This window comes from Oncorhynchus tshawytscha, unplaced genomic scaffold (genome assembly GCF_018296145.1).
Source record: "Oncorhynchus tshawytscha isolate Ot180627B unplaced genomic scaffold, Otsh_v2.0 Un_scaffold_3672_pilon_pilon, whole genome shotgun sequence".
Lineage (NCBI taxonomy): Eukaryota > Metazoa > Chordata > Actinopteri > Salmoniformes > Salmonidae > Oncorhynchus > Oncorhynchus tshawytscha.
The window spans coordinates 172,334-188,839 of record NW_024609769.1 but is presented as its reverse complement, the minus strand read 5'-3'; the positions used below and the strand labels follow the sequence as shown (position 1 = coordinate 188,839).

At 48.9% G+C, this 16,506-nt stretch overlaps 1 protein-coding gene across 1 annotated transcript in view; it reads left to right on the top strand.

Moving 5' to 3' along the window:
• Positions 1–2,123: 2,123 nt before the first annotated feature.
• The window catches only part of lmbrd1 (LMBR1 domain containing 1), a 163,814-nt gene continuing 149,431 nt past the window's right edge, over positions 2,124–16,506 (top strand). Inside the window, exons 1-3 of the mRNA XM_042317801.1 lie at positions 2,124–2,245; positions 4,084–4,260; positions 8,641–8,704. Coding sequence (XP_042173735.1) covers positions 2,135–2,245; positions 4,084–4,260; positions 8,641–8,704 — 352 coding nt within the window. The 5' untranslated portion in view covers positions 2,124–2,134. The remainder of the gene's footprint in view (positions 2,246–4,083; positions 4,261–8,640; positions 8,705–16,506) is intronic.

Below are 16,506 nucleotides of genomic sequence, written 5' to 3'. Positions count from 1 at the left end.
TGGCTTAAGGACAATAAAGTCAAGGTATTGGAGTGACCATCACAAAGCCCTGACCTCAATCCTATAGAACATTTGTGGGCAGAACTGAAAAAGCATGTGCAGCAAGGAGGCCAACAAACCTGATTCAGTTGCACCAGCTCTGTCAGGAGGAATGGGCAAAATTCACCCAATTTGATTGGACTGGGAAGCTTGTTAATAAAGGCTACCTGAAACATTTGAATAGTTAAACAATTTAAAGGCAATGCTAGTTAATGAAATACTAATTGAGTGTATGTAAACTAATCTGACACACTGGGAATGTGATGAAAGAAATAAAAGCTGAAATAAATTGTTCTCTCTACTATTATTCTGACATTTCACATTCTTAAAATAAAGTGGTGATCCTAACTGACCTAAAACAGGGAGTTTTTACTAGTCCTATTAAATGTCAGGAATTGTGAAAAACTGAGTTTAAATGTTTTTGTCTAGGTGTATGTAAACTAGTCCGACTTCAACTGTATATCTCATTAACTATGTTATCCCTAGTCCTAATTCAAACATGTATATCTCATTAACTATGTTATCCCTAGTCCTAATTCAAACATGTATATCTCATTAACTATGTTATCCCTAGTCCTAATTCAAACATGTATATATTATTAACTATGTTATCCCTAGTCCTAATTCAAACATGTATATATTATTAACTATGTTATCCCTAGTCCTAATTCAAACATGTATATATTATTAACTAAGTTATCCCTAGTCCTAATTCAAACATGTATATATTATTAACTATGTTATCCCTAGTCCTAATTCAAACATGTGTATATTATTAACTAAGTTATCCCTAGTCCTAATTCAAACATGTATATCTTATTAACTATGTTATCCCTAGTCCTAATTCAAACATGTATATCTTATTAACTAAGTTATCCCTAGTCCTAATTCAAACATGTATATCTCATTAACTAAATTATCCCTAGTCCTAATTCAAACATTGTGTATTATAACATGTAAAACAACAGACGATAGAGTCTGTTAATCATGTAGCAACTTTAGAAATATTTTGCTATGTTTAAATGACAACCTGTTCTACTCGTGCACCGGTAAATTCATGGCTTTACCCACAGGATTCACACCTTTTCTTATTTGCAGTCTGAATAAATACCACTTATTTTTGCACCTGATCTACTGGATTGGGCTCCACACCAACTAAATATTTTTTATTTAACCTTTATTAAATAAGTCAGTTAACACATTCTTATTTACAATGACGGCCTACACCGTCCAAACCCAGACGACGCTGGGCCAATTGTGTGCCACCCTATGAGACTCCCAATCACGGCCGATTGTGATACAGCCCGGATTTGAAACAAGGTGTCTGTAGTGACCTCTCTAGCACTGAGATGCAGTGCCTTAGACCGCTGCACCACTTGGGAGCCCCAGGCTACCGGGTTCACTATCTTATCAGACTCTAAATGACCAGATCATTCATTACCAGAGTGAAAATTCAAATGTAGCTACACTGGAGCTTTGAACTAAACCAATTTAACACCCAATAGAAGTTTCTAATATTTAGTAATGGAATATCGGTGATTAAGAGGTCAGGATTTAAATGGGTGTCACTCAGCTAAAACTTGACAGATAAACTCTCTCGCCAAGACAGACACATTTCCTTGATCGTTTTCAGTCCCAAATGAATGCTACGTTCCAGCCCAGAACGCAGGGACACCATGAAGGGCAAGACATCCTTCAACAACATGAACATTCTAATCTGAAATGACTGGAGGGTCTCATTAAATTACCATGGTTTACGTCCCAATTGGCAGTGCACTAGCCTGTACTTTTGCCCCACAGCCCTGGTCAAAGGTACTGCGTTTATTGGGAATAGGGTGACATTTGGGATGGGCACCACAAAACTGCAACACTCATTGCACTCATGCTTTGCAAAATAGATAAGTGTTGTTTTTTTGCCTGTCTGAGCTTGGGAGGAAACATCCAAAAGACTGATTCAACAACCTCATTTAAAGAAGGCCAACTCAACAGTAGGTCTACTCTACCACATGATCATTGTAGTGTATCTATCTATCTGTCTGAAGTGGTCTGTCTCTCTGTTTGGTAACTTTGTATCCACTGCATCGCCCCTTCCGTGATGTCAATAGAAGCACATGGTCCGTGTTTGTTGCAGGAAGTGAAGATGGCGGACCAGTCGTTGCTATCTGAGTCTGCTCTCGGGTGGTCTATATTCGCCCTTGTATTTTTGGTAAGCACACTTAAGTCGCTGCAGAATCTCGAAATATTACCCTGTGTATGTACTGGATGACTTTCCTTTGGCCACAGTTGTCTTTGTCACGCTCAGTTCGCTACAGCTTTATGTAGCTAGCAATCTAGCTAGCTAACGTTAGCTAGTTTGACAGCTGTCATGGCTTAGTTAGCTAACGTTGTAGCTAACTCAGTTAGAGTTTAACTAACCTGCTTCTAATAGCCTCGCTAATACCATATCAATAGCTAACTGTTGCAGCTAATGAATTTGTTTACAGTGTTATAGTGAATCATTGTGGTTGTCATGGTCGTATCTATCAGTTTTACCAAGCAATGCTAGCTAGTTTACAGTAGTTTGCATGAAGTTAGCTAGTTGCTAACATGTAGCTATTGGATCAAGTTAAATGTCAAAGTTTAACTTGAAGTAGACTTCTCCTGCCTTATTTGTAAAGAATAACTAACTACATGCTAACTACATAACTAACAACATGCATTATGAATTGTTAGTTAGCTAACTAGTTACCCTACACAATGTCACATGACTGCAGACAGCTACATTTATAGAGGCGCTGCTGAGCCTGCCTGCTTCAGTAATTTCCGTTTTCATATCAATCAGGAAGGCTTTGTACCTAGCTAGTGATTATAATAGCCAATATAGCTTAGAGAAATTTGTTTTTGCTTTCTTTTAGCTAACAAGCTGAAACACCAGATTGGTCTCTGAATTGCTCCCCCTCTCTATTTATTATGCAACGCAATCCTCTCAATGGGTCTTAGTTTAGATGCAAAGCTTGTGTCATTACCTGGCAAAACACGCAGGCGTGGGCTAGTGTTAATTGATCCGGTCTCTGGATGGCATCCCTTCAGGATCTGAGCAGCCAATGGGCTTTAGCAGTGTCCTCACAGTTTAGGAGTAGGCACCGTGTGTGCCTGGAATACAACCTTGTGATTCTGGAGCTCCAGCAAAAGGTGTGTCCCAAATAACACCCTGTTCCCCATGTGTCTGTGTGTCCCAAATAACACCCTGTTCTATATGTAGTGCATTATTTTTGACTAGGGCCCATAGTGCACTGCGTTTGACCAGAGCCCAATGGGGAATAGGGTGACATTTGGGATGCATCCCTGTGACTGTGCTGCTCTTTCTAGCGAGTTGACAAGCCATCATCACACAACAACAACCCCATCTCTGCTGTCCCTTTTTAATTTTACATTGAAAAGGATTGGATGATCAAATCCCATCTATCAGTGGATGGGTCTTCATTGAAATGGAAAAGAGCTTTATTAGTGCTATCTGGCCTTAATGGCCATGTACTCTTAAAATCTCCACCCAGCACAGCCAGAAGAGGACTGGCCACACCTCAGAGCCTGGTTCCTCTCTAGGTTTCTTCCTAGGTTCCTGCCTTTCTAGGGAGGTTTTCTTAGCCACCGTGCCTCTACATTTGCATTGCTTGCTGTTTGGGGTTTTAGGCTGGGTTTCTGTACAGCACTTTGTGACATCTGCTAATGTAAAAAGGGATTTATAAATGGATTTGATTTGATAATGGCCTGCGTTAATAGGGTTGATGCGAGTTGCAATTAAAACAAGTTTTCAACAACACTTTTGCAAAGTAATTCATTTGTAGTGGTGAGATTTAATTTGTGAATATTGTAAATCGAAAACATCTGAACCTCGCTGTTGGCTGCATTGGTGTCAGAAGTGGGATATCATAATGAGCCTACTTAGCTAAGAGTCATTACAATAACAATGAACTGTAAACACTCAAATGTTCTGACAGCTGATGCGGCCCAATAACTTTAGGATATTTTACGTGATAACTCTAACCATTGTTTTTCCATCCACAGGTGATCCTGTCCTTCTGTTGGGTCTACATCAGGAAGTACCAGAGCCGCCAAGAGAGTGAGGTCATCTCAACCATCACTGCAATATGCGCATTGGCCATTGCACTGATAACCTCTGCACTTCTTCCAGTGGATATATTCCTAGTGTCTTACATGAAGCACCCCAACGGTACTTACAAGGTACGTATTCAGCTGCTTCATAAGGCCTGAGACTTAGGCCTATGTCATTTAAGACCATTTGAGTTCAATGATATAGCAGCTTATAATAGTAGCTCATGTTGTTGTCCATTTGAAACATAACAAGCCATTAGACCTACTCCTGGGCTAAAAAGCATGCTTGATGGATAATCTTTAGTCTGGGAAACCAGTCCTTAGTTTTCAACTCATTGTCAGAGACCAAGGAATGTGTCTGCAAAGAGGTGATATTTGATGATTTACACTAGTCAAGTATCCTTGATGATTCAAGCATGACATGCTTGTGAATGATACTAGCCTGGGAGACGGTCTGTTTCTGCTCTCCTGACAACTCCTAATGGAACTGTCATGCCAAACATGTTTAGCTTGACAATGGAGTCGGCAAAAGCATGAACAGATCAGGGGTCTACTCTACCTTAACGATGATGGTAATGACTGTAATAACTGACAGTAAGGGGTCTACTCTACCTTAAAGATGAGGGTAATGACTGTAATAACTGACTACCAGGGGTCTACTCTACCTTAAATATGATGGTAATGACTGTAGTAACTGACTACCAGGGGTCTACTCTACCTTAAAGATGATGGTAATGACTGTAATAACTGACTACCAGGGGTCTACTCTACCTTAAAGATATTATGTTCATGACTGTAATAACTGACTACCACAGGGGTCTACTCTACCTTAAAGATGATGGTAATGACTGTAATAACTGACAGTACCAGTGGTCTACTCTACCTTAAATAGATTATGTTAATAACTGACAGTACCAGTGGTCTACTCTACCTTAAATAGATTATGTTAATAACTGACTAGCAGTGGTCTACTCTACCTTAAATAGATTATGTTAATAACTGACTAGCAGTGGTCTACTCTACCTTAAATAGATTATGTTAATAACTGACTAGCAGTGGTCTACTCTACCTTAAATAGATTATGTTAATAACTGACTAGCAGTGGTCTACTCTACCTTAAATAGATTATGTTAATAACTGACTAGCAGTGGTCTACTCTACCTTAAATAGATTATGTTAATAACTGACTAGCAGTGGTCTACTCTACCTTAAATAGGTTATGTTAATAACTGACTAGCAGTGGTCTAATCTACCTTAAATAGATTATGTTAATAACTGACAGTACCAGTGGTCTACTCTACCTTAAATAGATTATAAATAGTGGTTATGTTAATAACTGACTAGCAGTGGTCTACTCTGCCTTAAATAGATTATGTTAATAACTGACTAGCAGTCTACTCTGGTCTACCTTAAATAGATTATGTTAACTGACTAATAACTGATGTTAATAACTGACTAGCAGTGGTCTACTCTACCTTAAATAGATTATGTTAATAACTGACTAGCAGTGGTCTACTCTACCTTAAATAGATTATGTTAATAACTGTTAATAAATAGATTATGTTAATAACTGACTAGCAGTGGTCTACTCTACCTTAAATAGATTATGTTAATAACTGACTACCAGTGGTCTACTCTGGATCTGACAGTACCAGTGGTCTACTCTACCTTAAATAGATTATGTTAATAACTGACTACCAGTGGTCTACTGGTCTACCTTAAATAGATTATGTTAATAACTGACTAGCAGTGGTCTACTCTACCTTAAATAGATTATGTTAATAACTGACTAGCAGTGGTCTAGATTATGTTAATAACTGACTAAATCTACTCTACCTTAAATAGATTATGTTAATAACTGACTAGCAGTGGTCTACTCTACCTTAAATAAGCAGTGGTCTACTCTGCCTTAAATAGATTATGTTAATAACTGACTAGCAGTGGTCTACTCTGCCTTAAATAGATTATGTTAATAACTGACTAGCAGTGGTCTACTCTACCTTAAATAGATTATGTTAATAACTGACTAGCAGTGGTCTACTCAGTGGTCTACAGTGGTCTACCTTAAATAGATTATGTTAATAACTGACTAGCAGTGGTCTACTCTACCTTAAATAGATTATGTTAATAGATTATGTTAATAACTGACTAGCAGTGGTCTACTCTACCTTAAATAGATTATGTTAATAACTGACTAGCAGTGGTCTACTCTACCTTAAATATGTTAAAACTAGATTATGTTAATAACTGACAGTACCAGTGGTCTACTCTACCTTAAATAGATTATGTTAATAACTGACTAGGTACCAGTGGTCTACTCTACCTTAAATAGATTATGTTAACTGAAGGTACCAGTGGTCTACTAGTTACTCTCTACCTTAAATAGATTATGTTAATAACTGACAGTACCAGTGGTCTACTCTACCTTAAATAGATTATGTTAATAACTGACTACCAGTGGTCTACTCTACCTTAAATAGATTATGTTAATAACTACCTTAAATAGATTATGTTAATAACTGACTAGCCTAGTGGTCTACTGGTCTACCTTAAATAGATTATGTTAATAACTGACGGTACCAGTGGTCTACTCTACCTTAAATAGATTATGTTAATAACTGACTAGCAGTGGTCTACTCTACCTTAAATAGATTATGTTAATAACTGACTAGCAGTGGTCTACTCTACCTTAAATAGATTATGTTAATAACTGACAGTACCAGTGGTCTACTCTACCTTAAATAGATTATGTTAATAACTGACTAGCAGTGGTCTACTCTACCTTAAATAGATTATGTTAATAACTGAAGGTACCAGTGGTCTACTCTACCTTAAATAGATTATGTTAATAACTGAAGGTACCACTTCTCGGCCATTTCATCATAATCCTAGCCTGGCAAATAGCCCTGTGTCCGTTTTCATCATAATCCTAGCCTGGCAAACAGCCCTGTGGCCATTTCATCATAATCCTAGCCTGGCAAATAGCCCTGTGGCCGTTTCATCATAGTCCTAGCCTGGCAAATAGCCCTGTCTCTGTTTTCATCATAATCCTAGCCTGGCAAATAGCCCTGTCTCTGTTTTCATCATAATCCTAGCCTGGCAAATAGCCCTGTGTCCGTTTTCATCATAATCCTAGCCTGGCAAACAGCCCTGTGGCTGTTTCATCATAATCCTAGCCTGGCAAATAGCCCTGTGTCCGTTTTCATCATAGTCCTAGCCTGGCAAATAGCCCTGTGTCCGTTTTCATCATAGTCCTAGCCTGGCAAATTGCCTTGTGGCTGTTTCATCATTGTAATACCCTGGCAAAAAGCCCTGTGTCCGTTTCATCGTAGTCCTAGCCTGGCAAATAGCCCTGTGTTAGTTTTCATCATAGTCCTAGCCTGGCAAATAGCCTTGTGGCTATTTCATCATTGTAATACCCTGGCAAAAAGCCCTGTGTCCGTTTCATCGTAGTCCTAGCCTGGCAAATAGCCCTGTGTTAGTTTTCATCATAGTCCTAGCCTGGCAAATAGCCTTGTGGCTATTTCATCATTGTAATACCCTGGCAAAAAGCCCTGTGTCCGTTTCATCGTAGTCCTAGCCTGGCAAATAGCCCTGTGTTAGTTTTCATCATTGTCCTAGCCTGGCTTTTATCGTTTAATATTAAATCTCTGTGAATCTAGGATTATGGAATTATACACAAATGTTTAGCTGTATGTTTAGTTCGTGACTCCTTCATAAATAGCTTTGCAATCAATGTTGCTGTGAAGGTCTGTTGAGTGTTTTAATCTGTTCAGATGTTGCTGTGAAGGTCTGTTTAGTGTTTTAATCTGTTCAGATGTTGTTGTGTAAGGTCTGTTGAGTGTTTTAATCTGTTCAGATGTTGTTGTGTAAGGTCTGTTTAGTGTTTTAATCTGTTCAGATGTTGTTGTGTAAGGTCTGTTGAGTGTTTTAATCTGTTCAGATGTTGTTGTGTAAGGTCTGTTTAGTGTTTTAATCTGTTCAGATGTTGTTGTGTAAGGTCTGTTTAGTGTTTTAATCTGTTCAGATGTTGTTGTGTAAGGTCTGTTTAGTGTTTTAATCTGTTCAGATGTTGTTGTGTAAGGTCTGTTTAGTGTTTTAATCTGTTCAGATGTTGTTGTGTAAGGTCTGTTGAGTGTTTTAATCTGTTCAGATGTTGTTGTGTAAGGTCTGTTTAGTGTTTTAATCTGTTCAGATGTTGTTGTGTAAGGTCTGTTTAGTGTTTTAATCTGTTCAGATGTTGTTGTGTAAGGTCTGTTGAGTGTTTTAATCTGTTCAGATGTTGTTGTGTAAGGTCTGTTTAGTGTTTTAATCTGTTCAGATGTTGTTGTGTAAGGTCTGTTTAGTGTTTTAATCTGTTCAGATGTTGTTGTGTAAGGTCTGTTTAGTGTTTTAATCTGTTCAGATGTTGTTGTGTAAGGTCTGTTTAGTGTTTTAATCTGTTCAGATGTTGTTGTGTAAGGTCTGTTGTCTTTATTGTAATCAATGTCCTATTTCTTCTCAATACAGGAGTGGGCAGAAAACAATGAGACAAGAGGCCAAATCGAAGACACTGTGCTGTATGCTTATTACTGTGAGTAGGATACTATTTGTATTCATATAGGCATATTTATCAAGGCACAGTGCCAGCAAATCATTCTCTGTTTGCTAAACCTTTTGTTTACAGTCAAATATTCACCATTGACTTATGTTTGTACCCGTTGTGACTTTAATAGTTTGAACAAATCAACTAATTCCTGATTGGTAGAGAGTGATTTTGTATGGAGTGAGAATCTCCATAGGAATAGATGTTTTTGTCCAGGTCTAGGATTCATCTGTGTCTGGGAAACTAGCCATTAAACTGTAAGGGACAGAGGGTCCCCACCTTCTCCATAATGAACTAATGAATGGTTGGATTTATTTGTGTCTCTGGTTACCTGGTCAATAACACTGACATGAATACAATCTGTATTAATCTCAGTTAGCCTACCTAGGTAGTAATACAATCTGTATTAATCTCAGTTAGCCTACCTAGGTAGTAATACAATCTGTATTAATCTCAGTTAGCCTACCTAGGCAGTAATACAATCTGTATTAATCTCAGTTAGCCTACCTAGGCAGTAATACAATCTGTATTAATCTCAGTTAGCCTACCTAGGCAGTAATACAATCTGTATTAATCTCAGTTAGCCTATTTGATCATGAGCCGTTAGTTTCCTCAGCCCAGACTCTACCCAATCAGAGAATCTACTTCCATCAGTCGCATAATGTCATCAGAACTTCTCTTTGACAGACAAGGTACAACACTGTGCATGTAAATCCCAGCATGCACTTCAATTCACCTGCCCACCATGCGTTACTTGACTTTGTCCTCTAGACTGAGTCGTAGACGCCACTAATATGATTTTCTGTGTTGCTGTCAAAGATTTGGATGAAAAATGCACTCAAAGGAAGAGTTGAATTTACAGGGTCTTATATAATGCAGAAGTAGTGAGGTCTTAAATGCAGATTTGGATCCTATCAGGAATGTAATTGATTTAATGGCCAAATGGCCTCTATATTTTGTCTTGTGTATGGTACAGCAGTTCTACTCAGATTTGTCAGTTCTATCTCAAGGTACTTAGCTTACAGTACGTGGAAGCATCATATCTCTCCCTGCATACAGAGTGGAGGGGGGTGGAGGGAGGTGGAGGTGGAGGTGGGGGGGACATAGTGGAGGGAGGGGGAGGACATAGTGGAGGGAGGGGGAGGACAGAGGGAGGGAGGGGGGACATAGTGGAGGGAGGGGGAGGACATAGTGGAGGGAGGGGGAGGACAGAGTGGAGGGAGGGGGAGGACAGAGTGGAGGGAGGGAAGGGGAGGACAGAGTGGAGGGAGGGAGGGGGAGGAGAGGACAGAGAGTGGAGGGAGGGGGAGGAGAGGACAGAGTGGAGGGAGGGGGGGAGGAGAGGAGGGAGGAGGGAGGGAGGGAGGAGAGAGGACAGAGTGGAGGGAGGACAGTATAGAGTGGAGGGAGGACAGAGGAGGAGAGCAGGTGAGGGGGAGGAGAGGACAGAGTGGAGGGAGGGAGGACAGTATAGAGTGGAGGGAGGGAGGAGAGGACGGCGTAGAGTGGTGGGAGGGAGGAGAGGACGGTGTAGAGTGGTGGGAGGGAGGAGAGGACGGTGTAGAGTGGTGGGAGGGAGGAGAGGACGGCGTAGAGTGGTGGGAGGGAGGAGAGGACGGTGGAGAGTGGTGGGGGAGGGAGGAGAGGACGGCGTAGAGTGGTGGGAGGGAGGAGAGGACGGCGAGAGTGGTGGGAGGGAGGAGAGGAGAGGCGTGTAGAGTGGTGGGGGAGGAGAGGAGAGGACGGTGTAGAGTGGTGGGAGGGAGGAGAGGAGAGGACGTAGAGTGGTGGGAGGGAGGAGAGGACGGCGTAGAGTGGTGGGAGGGAGGAGAGGGACGGCGTAGAGTGGTGGGAGGGAGGAGAGAGAGGAGCGTAGAGTGGTGGGAGGGAGGAGAGGAGGGAGGACGGCGTAGAGTGGTGGGGAGGGAGGAGAGGACGGTGTAGAGTGGTGGGAGGGAGGAGAGGACGGTGTAGAGTGGTGGGAGGGAGGAGAGGAGGACGGCGTAGAGTGGTGGGAGGGAGGAGAGGACGGTGGTGGAGGGAGGAGAGGACGGTGTGGTGGGAGGGAGGGAGGAGAGGACGGAGTGTAGAGTGGTGGGAGGGTGGAGAGGAGAGGACGGTGTAGAGTGGTGGGAGGGAGGAGAGAGGACGGTGTAGAGTGGTGGGAGGGAGGGAGAGGAGAGGACGGCGTAGAGTGGTGGGAGGGGGAGAGGAGAGGACGGCGTAGAGTGGTGGGAGGGAGGAGAGGACGGTGTAGAGTGGTGGGAGGGAGGGAGGAGAGGACGGTGTAGAGTGGTGGGAGGGAGGAGAGGACGGTGTAGAGTGGTGGGAGGGAGGAGAGGACGGTGTAGAGTGGTGGAGGGGAGGGAGGACGGAGAGTGGTGGAGGGAGGAGAGGACGGTGTAGAGTGGTGGGAGGGAGGAGGAGAGGACGGTGTAGAGTGGTGGGAGGGAGGAGAGAGGACGGTGTAGAGTGGTGGGAGGGAGGAGAGGAGAGGACGGTGTAGAGTGGTGGGAGGGGAGAGAGGAGAGGAGGAGTAGAGTGGTGGGAGGGAGGAGAGGACGGTGTAGAGAGGTGGGAGGGAGGAGAGGACGGCGTAGAGTGGTGGGAGGGAGGAGAGGAGAGTGGTGGGAGGGAGGAGAGGACGGTAGAGTGGTGGGAGGGAGAGAGAGAGGACGGTGTAGAGTGGTGGGAGGGAGGAGAGGAGAGGACGGCGTAGAGTGGTGGGAGGGAGGAGAGGAGAGGACGGTGTAGAGTGGTGGGAGGGAGGAGAGGAGAGGACGGTGTAGAGTGGTGGGGGAGGAGAGGAGAGGACGGGAGGAGTAGAGTGGTGGGAGGGAGGGAGAGGACGGAGAGTGGTGGGAGGGAGGAGAGGACGAGGACGTGAGAGTGGTGGGAGGGAGGAGAGGAGGAGGACGGCGTAGAGTGGTGGGAGGGAGGAGAGGAGAGAGACGGGAGTAGAGTGGTGGGAGGGAGGAGAGGAGAGGAGGTGTAGAGTGGTGGGAGGGAGGAGAGGACGGTGTAGAGTGGTGGGAGGGAGTGGTGGAGGGAGGAGGACGGATCGTGAGAGTGGTGGGAGGGAGGAGAGGGACGGAGAGTGGTGGGAGGGAGGAGAGGAGAGGTGTAGAGTGGTGGGAGGGAGGAGAGGACGGCGTAGAGTGGTGGGAGGGAGGAGAGGACGGACGGTGTAGAGTGGTGGGAGGGAGGAGGAGAGGACGGTGTAGAGTGGTGGGAGGGAGGAGAGGACGGTGTAGAGTGGTGGGAGGGAGGAGAGGAGTGGTGGAGGGAGGAGGCGTAGAGTGGTGGGAGGGAGGAGAGGAGAGGATCGTGTAGAGTGGTGGGAGGGAGGAGAGGAGAGGACGGCGTAGAGTGGTGGGAGGGAGGAGAGGAGAGGACGGTGAGAGTGGTGGGAGGGAGGAGAGGACGGTGTAGAGTGGTGGGAGGGAGGAGAGGACGGTGTAGAGTGGTGGGAGGGAGGAGAGGACGGCGTAGAGTGAGAGTGGTGGGAGGGAGGAGAGGAGGGGTGTAGAGTGGTGGGAGGGAGGAGAGGACGGTGTAGAGTGGTGGGAGGGAGGAGAGAGGACGGTGTAGAGTGGTGGGAGGGAGAGGACGAGAGTGGTGGAGGAGGAGAGGAGAGAGTGGTGGGAGGGAGGAGAGGAGAGGACGGTGTAGAGTGGTGGGGAGGGAGGAGAGGACGAGTGTAGAGTGGTGGGGGAGGGAGGAGAGGACGGGACGTAGAGTGGTGGGAGGGAGGAGAGGAGAGGACGGTGTAGAGTGGTGGGAGGGAGGAGAGGAGAGGACGGTGTAGAGTGGTGGGAGGAGAGGAGAGGACGGTGTAGAGTGGTGGGAGGGAGGAGAGGGTGGGGGAGAGGATGGCGTAGAGTGGTGGGAGGGAGGAGAGGAGAGGACGGTGTAGAGTGGTGGGAGGGAGGAGAGGACGGTGTAGAGTGGTGGGAGGGAGGAGAGGACGGTGTAGAGTGGTGGGAGGGAGGAGAGAGGACGGTGTAGAGTGGTGGGAGGGAGGAGAGGACGGTGTAGAGTGGTGGGAGGGAGGAGAGGAGAGGACGGTGTAGAGTGGTGGAGGGAGGAGAGAGAGGACGGTGTAGAGTGGTGGGAGGGAGGAGAGGACGGTGTAGAGTGGTGGGGGAGGAGAGGAGAGGACGGTGTAGAGTGGTGGGAGGGAGGAGAGGAGAGACGGTGTAGAGTGGTGGGAGGGAGGAGAGGAGGAGTGTAGAGTGGTGGGAGGGAGGAGAGGACGGTGTAGAGTGGTGGGAGGGAGGAGAGGACGGTGTAGAGTGGTGGGGGAGGGAGGAGAGGACGGTGTAGAGTGGTGGGAGGGAGGAGAGGACGGTGTAGAGTGGTGGGGGAGGGGAGGAGAGATGACGGAGTAGAGTGGTGGGAGGGAGGAGAGGAGAGGGAGGGAGGAGAGGACGGTGGAGGGGAGGGGGAGGGAGGAGAGACGGTGTAGAGTGGTGGGAGGGAGGAGGAGAGGACGGTGTAGAGTGGTGGGAGGGAGGAGAGGACGGCGGTGTAGAGTGGTGGGAGGGAGGAGAGGACGGTGTAGAGTGGTGGGAGGGAGGAGAGGAGTGGTGGGAGAGGAGTGGTGGGAGGGAGGAGAGGACGGTGTAGAGTGGTGGAGGGAGGAGAGGAGAGATGACGGTGTAGAGTGGTGGGAGGGAGGAGAGGACGGTGTAGAGTGGTGGGAGGGAGGAGAGGACGGCGTAGAGTGGTGGGAGGGAGGAGAGGAGAGGACGGTGTAGAGTGGTGGGAGGGAGGAGAGGACGGTGGTGAGTGGTGGGAGGGAGGAGAGGACGGTGTAGAGTGGTGGGGGAGGAGAGGAGAGGAGGAGAGTGGTGGGAGGAGGAGAGTGGTGGAGTGGTGGAGGGAGGAGAGGACGGTGTAGAGTGGTGGGAGGGAGGAGAGGACGGAGAGTGGTGGGAGGGAGGAGGAGAGGACGGTGTAGAGTGGTGGGAGGGAGGAGAGGACGGTGTAGAGTGGTGGGAGGGAGGAGAGGACGGTGTAGAGTGGAGGGGAGGAGGAGAGGACGGTGTAGAGTGGTGGGAGGGAGGAGAGGAGAGGACGGTGAGAGTGGTGGGAGGGAGGGAGGAGAGAGGACGGCGTAGAGTGGTGGGAGGGAGGAGAGGAGAGGACGGTGTAGAGTGGTGGGAGGGAGGAGAGGACGGTGTAGAGTGGTGGGAGGGAGGAGAGGAGGTGTAGAGTGGTGGGAGGGAGGAGAGGAGGACGGTGTAGAGTGGTGGGAGGGAGGAGAGGACGGCGTAGAGTGGTGGGAGGGAGGAGGAGGACGGTGTGGAGAGTGGTGGGAGGGAGGAGAGGACGGCGTAGAGTGGTGGGAGGGAGGGAGGAGAGGAGGTGGGAGGGAGGAGAGAGTGGTGGAGAGGGTGGGAGGAGGACGGACGTAGAGTGGTGGGAGGGAGGAGAGGAGAGGACGGTGGTAGAGTGGTGGGAGGGAGGGTGGGAGGGAGGAGGACGGCGTAGAGTGGTGGGAGGGAGGAGAGGAGAGGAGTGGTGGGAGGGAGGAGAGGACGAGTGGTGGGAGGGAGGAGAGGACGGTGTAGAGTGGTGGGAGGGAGGAGAGGAGAGGACGGTGTAGAGTGGTGGGAGGGAGGAGAGGAGAGGACGGTGTAGAGTGGTGGGAGGGAGGAGAGGAGAGGACGGTGTAGAGTGGTGGGAGGGAGGAGAGGACGGCGTAGAGTGGTGGGAGGGAGGAGAGGAGGCGTAGAGTGGTGGGAGGGAGGAGAGGACGGTGTAGAGTGGTGGGAGGGAGGAGAGGACGGTGTAGAGTGGTGGGAGGGAGGAGAGGACGGTGTAGAGTGGTGGGAGGGAGAGAGAGGACGGTGTAGAGTGGTGGGAGGGAGGAGAGGACGGTGTGGTGAGTGGTGGGGGAGGGAGGAGAGGAGAGGGTGGGAGGGAGGGAGGAGAGTGGTGGTGGGAGGGAGGAGAGGACGAGTGAGAGGAGAGAGTGGTGGGAGGGAGGAGAGGACGGTGTAGAGTGGTGGGAGGGAGGAGAGGAGAGGACGGCGAGAGTGGTGGGAGGGAGGAGAGGGACGGTGTAGAGTGGTGGGAGGGAGGAGAGGAGAGGACGGTGTAGAGTGGTGGGAGGGAGGAGAGGAGGGAGGACGGACGTAGAGTGGTGGGAGGGAGGAGAGGACGGTAGAGTGGTGGGAGGGAGGAGAGGAGAGACGGTGTAGAGTGGTGGGAGGGAGGAGAGGACGGACGGTGTAGAGTGGTGGGAGGGAGGAGAGGACGGTGTAGAGTGGTGGGAGGGAGGGGGAGGACGAGGGTGGAGGGAGGAGAGGAGAGGTGTAGAGTGGTGGGAGGGAGGAGAGGAGAGGATGTAGAGAGTGGTGGGAGGGAGGAGAGGACGGTGTAGAGTGGTGGGAGGGAGGAGAGGAGAGGACGGTGTAGAGTGGTGGGGAGGGAGGAGAGGAGAGTGGTGGGAGGGAGTGGTGGGAGGGGGAGGGAGGAGAGGACGGCGTAGAGTGGTGGGAGGGAGGAGAGGAGAGGACGGTGGAGTGGTGGGGGAGGGAGGAGTGGTGGGAGGGAGGACGGTGTAGAGTGGTGGGAGGGAGGAGGAGAGGACGGTGTAGAGTGGTGGGAGGGAGGAGAGAGGACGGTGTAGAGTGGGAGGAGGGAGGGAGGAGGGAGGAGAGGACGGTGTAGAGTGGTGGAGGGAGGAGAGGAGAGGACGGTGTAGAGTGGTGGGAGGGAGGAGAGGACGGTGTAGAGTGGTGGGAGGGAGGAGAGGACGGTGTAGAGTGGTGGGAGGGAGGAGAGGAGTGGTGGAGGGAGAGTGGTGGGAGGGAGGAGAGGAGAGGACGGTGTAGAGTGGTGGGGAGGGGGAGGAGAGGACGGGAGGAGAGTGGTGGTGGTGGGAGGGAGGAGAGGACGGTGTAGAGTGGTGGGGGAGGGAGGAGAGGACGGTGTAGAGTGGTGGGAGGGAGGAGAGGACGGTGTAGAGTGGTGGGGGAGGGAGGAGGAGGACGGTGTAGAGTGGTGGGAGGGAGGAGAGGAGGACGTGTAGAGTGGTGGGAGGGAGGAGAGGAGGACGGAGTGTGGAGTGGTGGGAGGGAGGAGAGGAGAGGACGGTGTAGAGTGGTGGGAGGGAGGAGAGGACGGTGTAGAGTGGTGGGAGGGAGGAGAGGAGAGGACGGTAGAGAGTGGTGGGAGGGAGGAGAGGAGAGGACGTAGAGTGGTGGGAGGGAGGAGAGGACGGTGTAGAGTGGTGGAGGAGGAGAGGACGGTGTAGAGTGGTGGGAGGGAGGAGAGGACGGACGGTGTAGAGTGGTGGGAGGGAGGAGAGGAGGACGGTGTAGAGTGGTGGAGGGAGGAGAGGACGGTGTAGAGTGGTGGGAGGGAGAGAGAGAGGACGGTGAGTGGTGGGAGAGTGGTGGGAGGGAGGAGAGGAGAGGACGGTGTAGAGTGGTGGGGAGGGAGTGGTGGAGGGAGGAGGAGAGGACGGAGTGGTGGTGGAGGGAGGAGAGGAGAGGACGGTGTAGAGTGGTGGGAGGGAGGAGAGGACGGTGTAGAGTGGTGGGAGGGAGGAGAGGAGAGGACGGTGTAGAGTGGTGGGAGGGAGGAGAGGAGAGGACGGTGTAGAGTGGTGGGAGGGAGGAGAGGAGAGGAGGGAGGAGAGATCGTAGAGTGGTGGGAGGGAGGAGAGGAGAGGACGGTGAGAGTGGTGGGAGGGAGGAGAGGACGGTGTAGAGTGGTGGGGGAGGGAGGAGAGGACGGTGTAGAGTGGTGGGAGGGAGGAGAGGACGGTGTAGAGT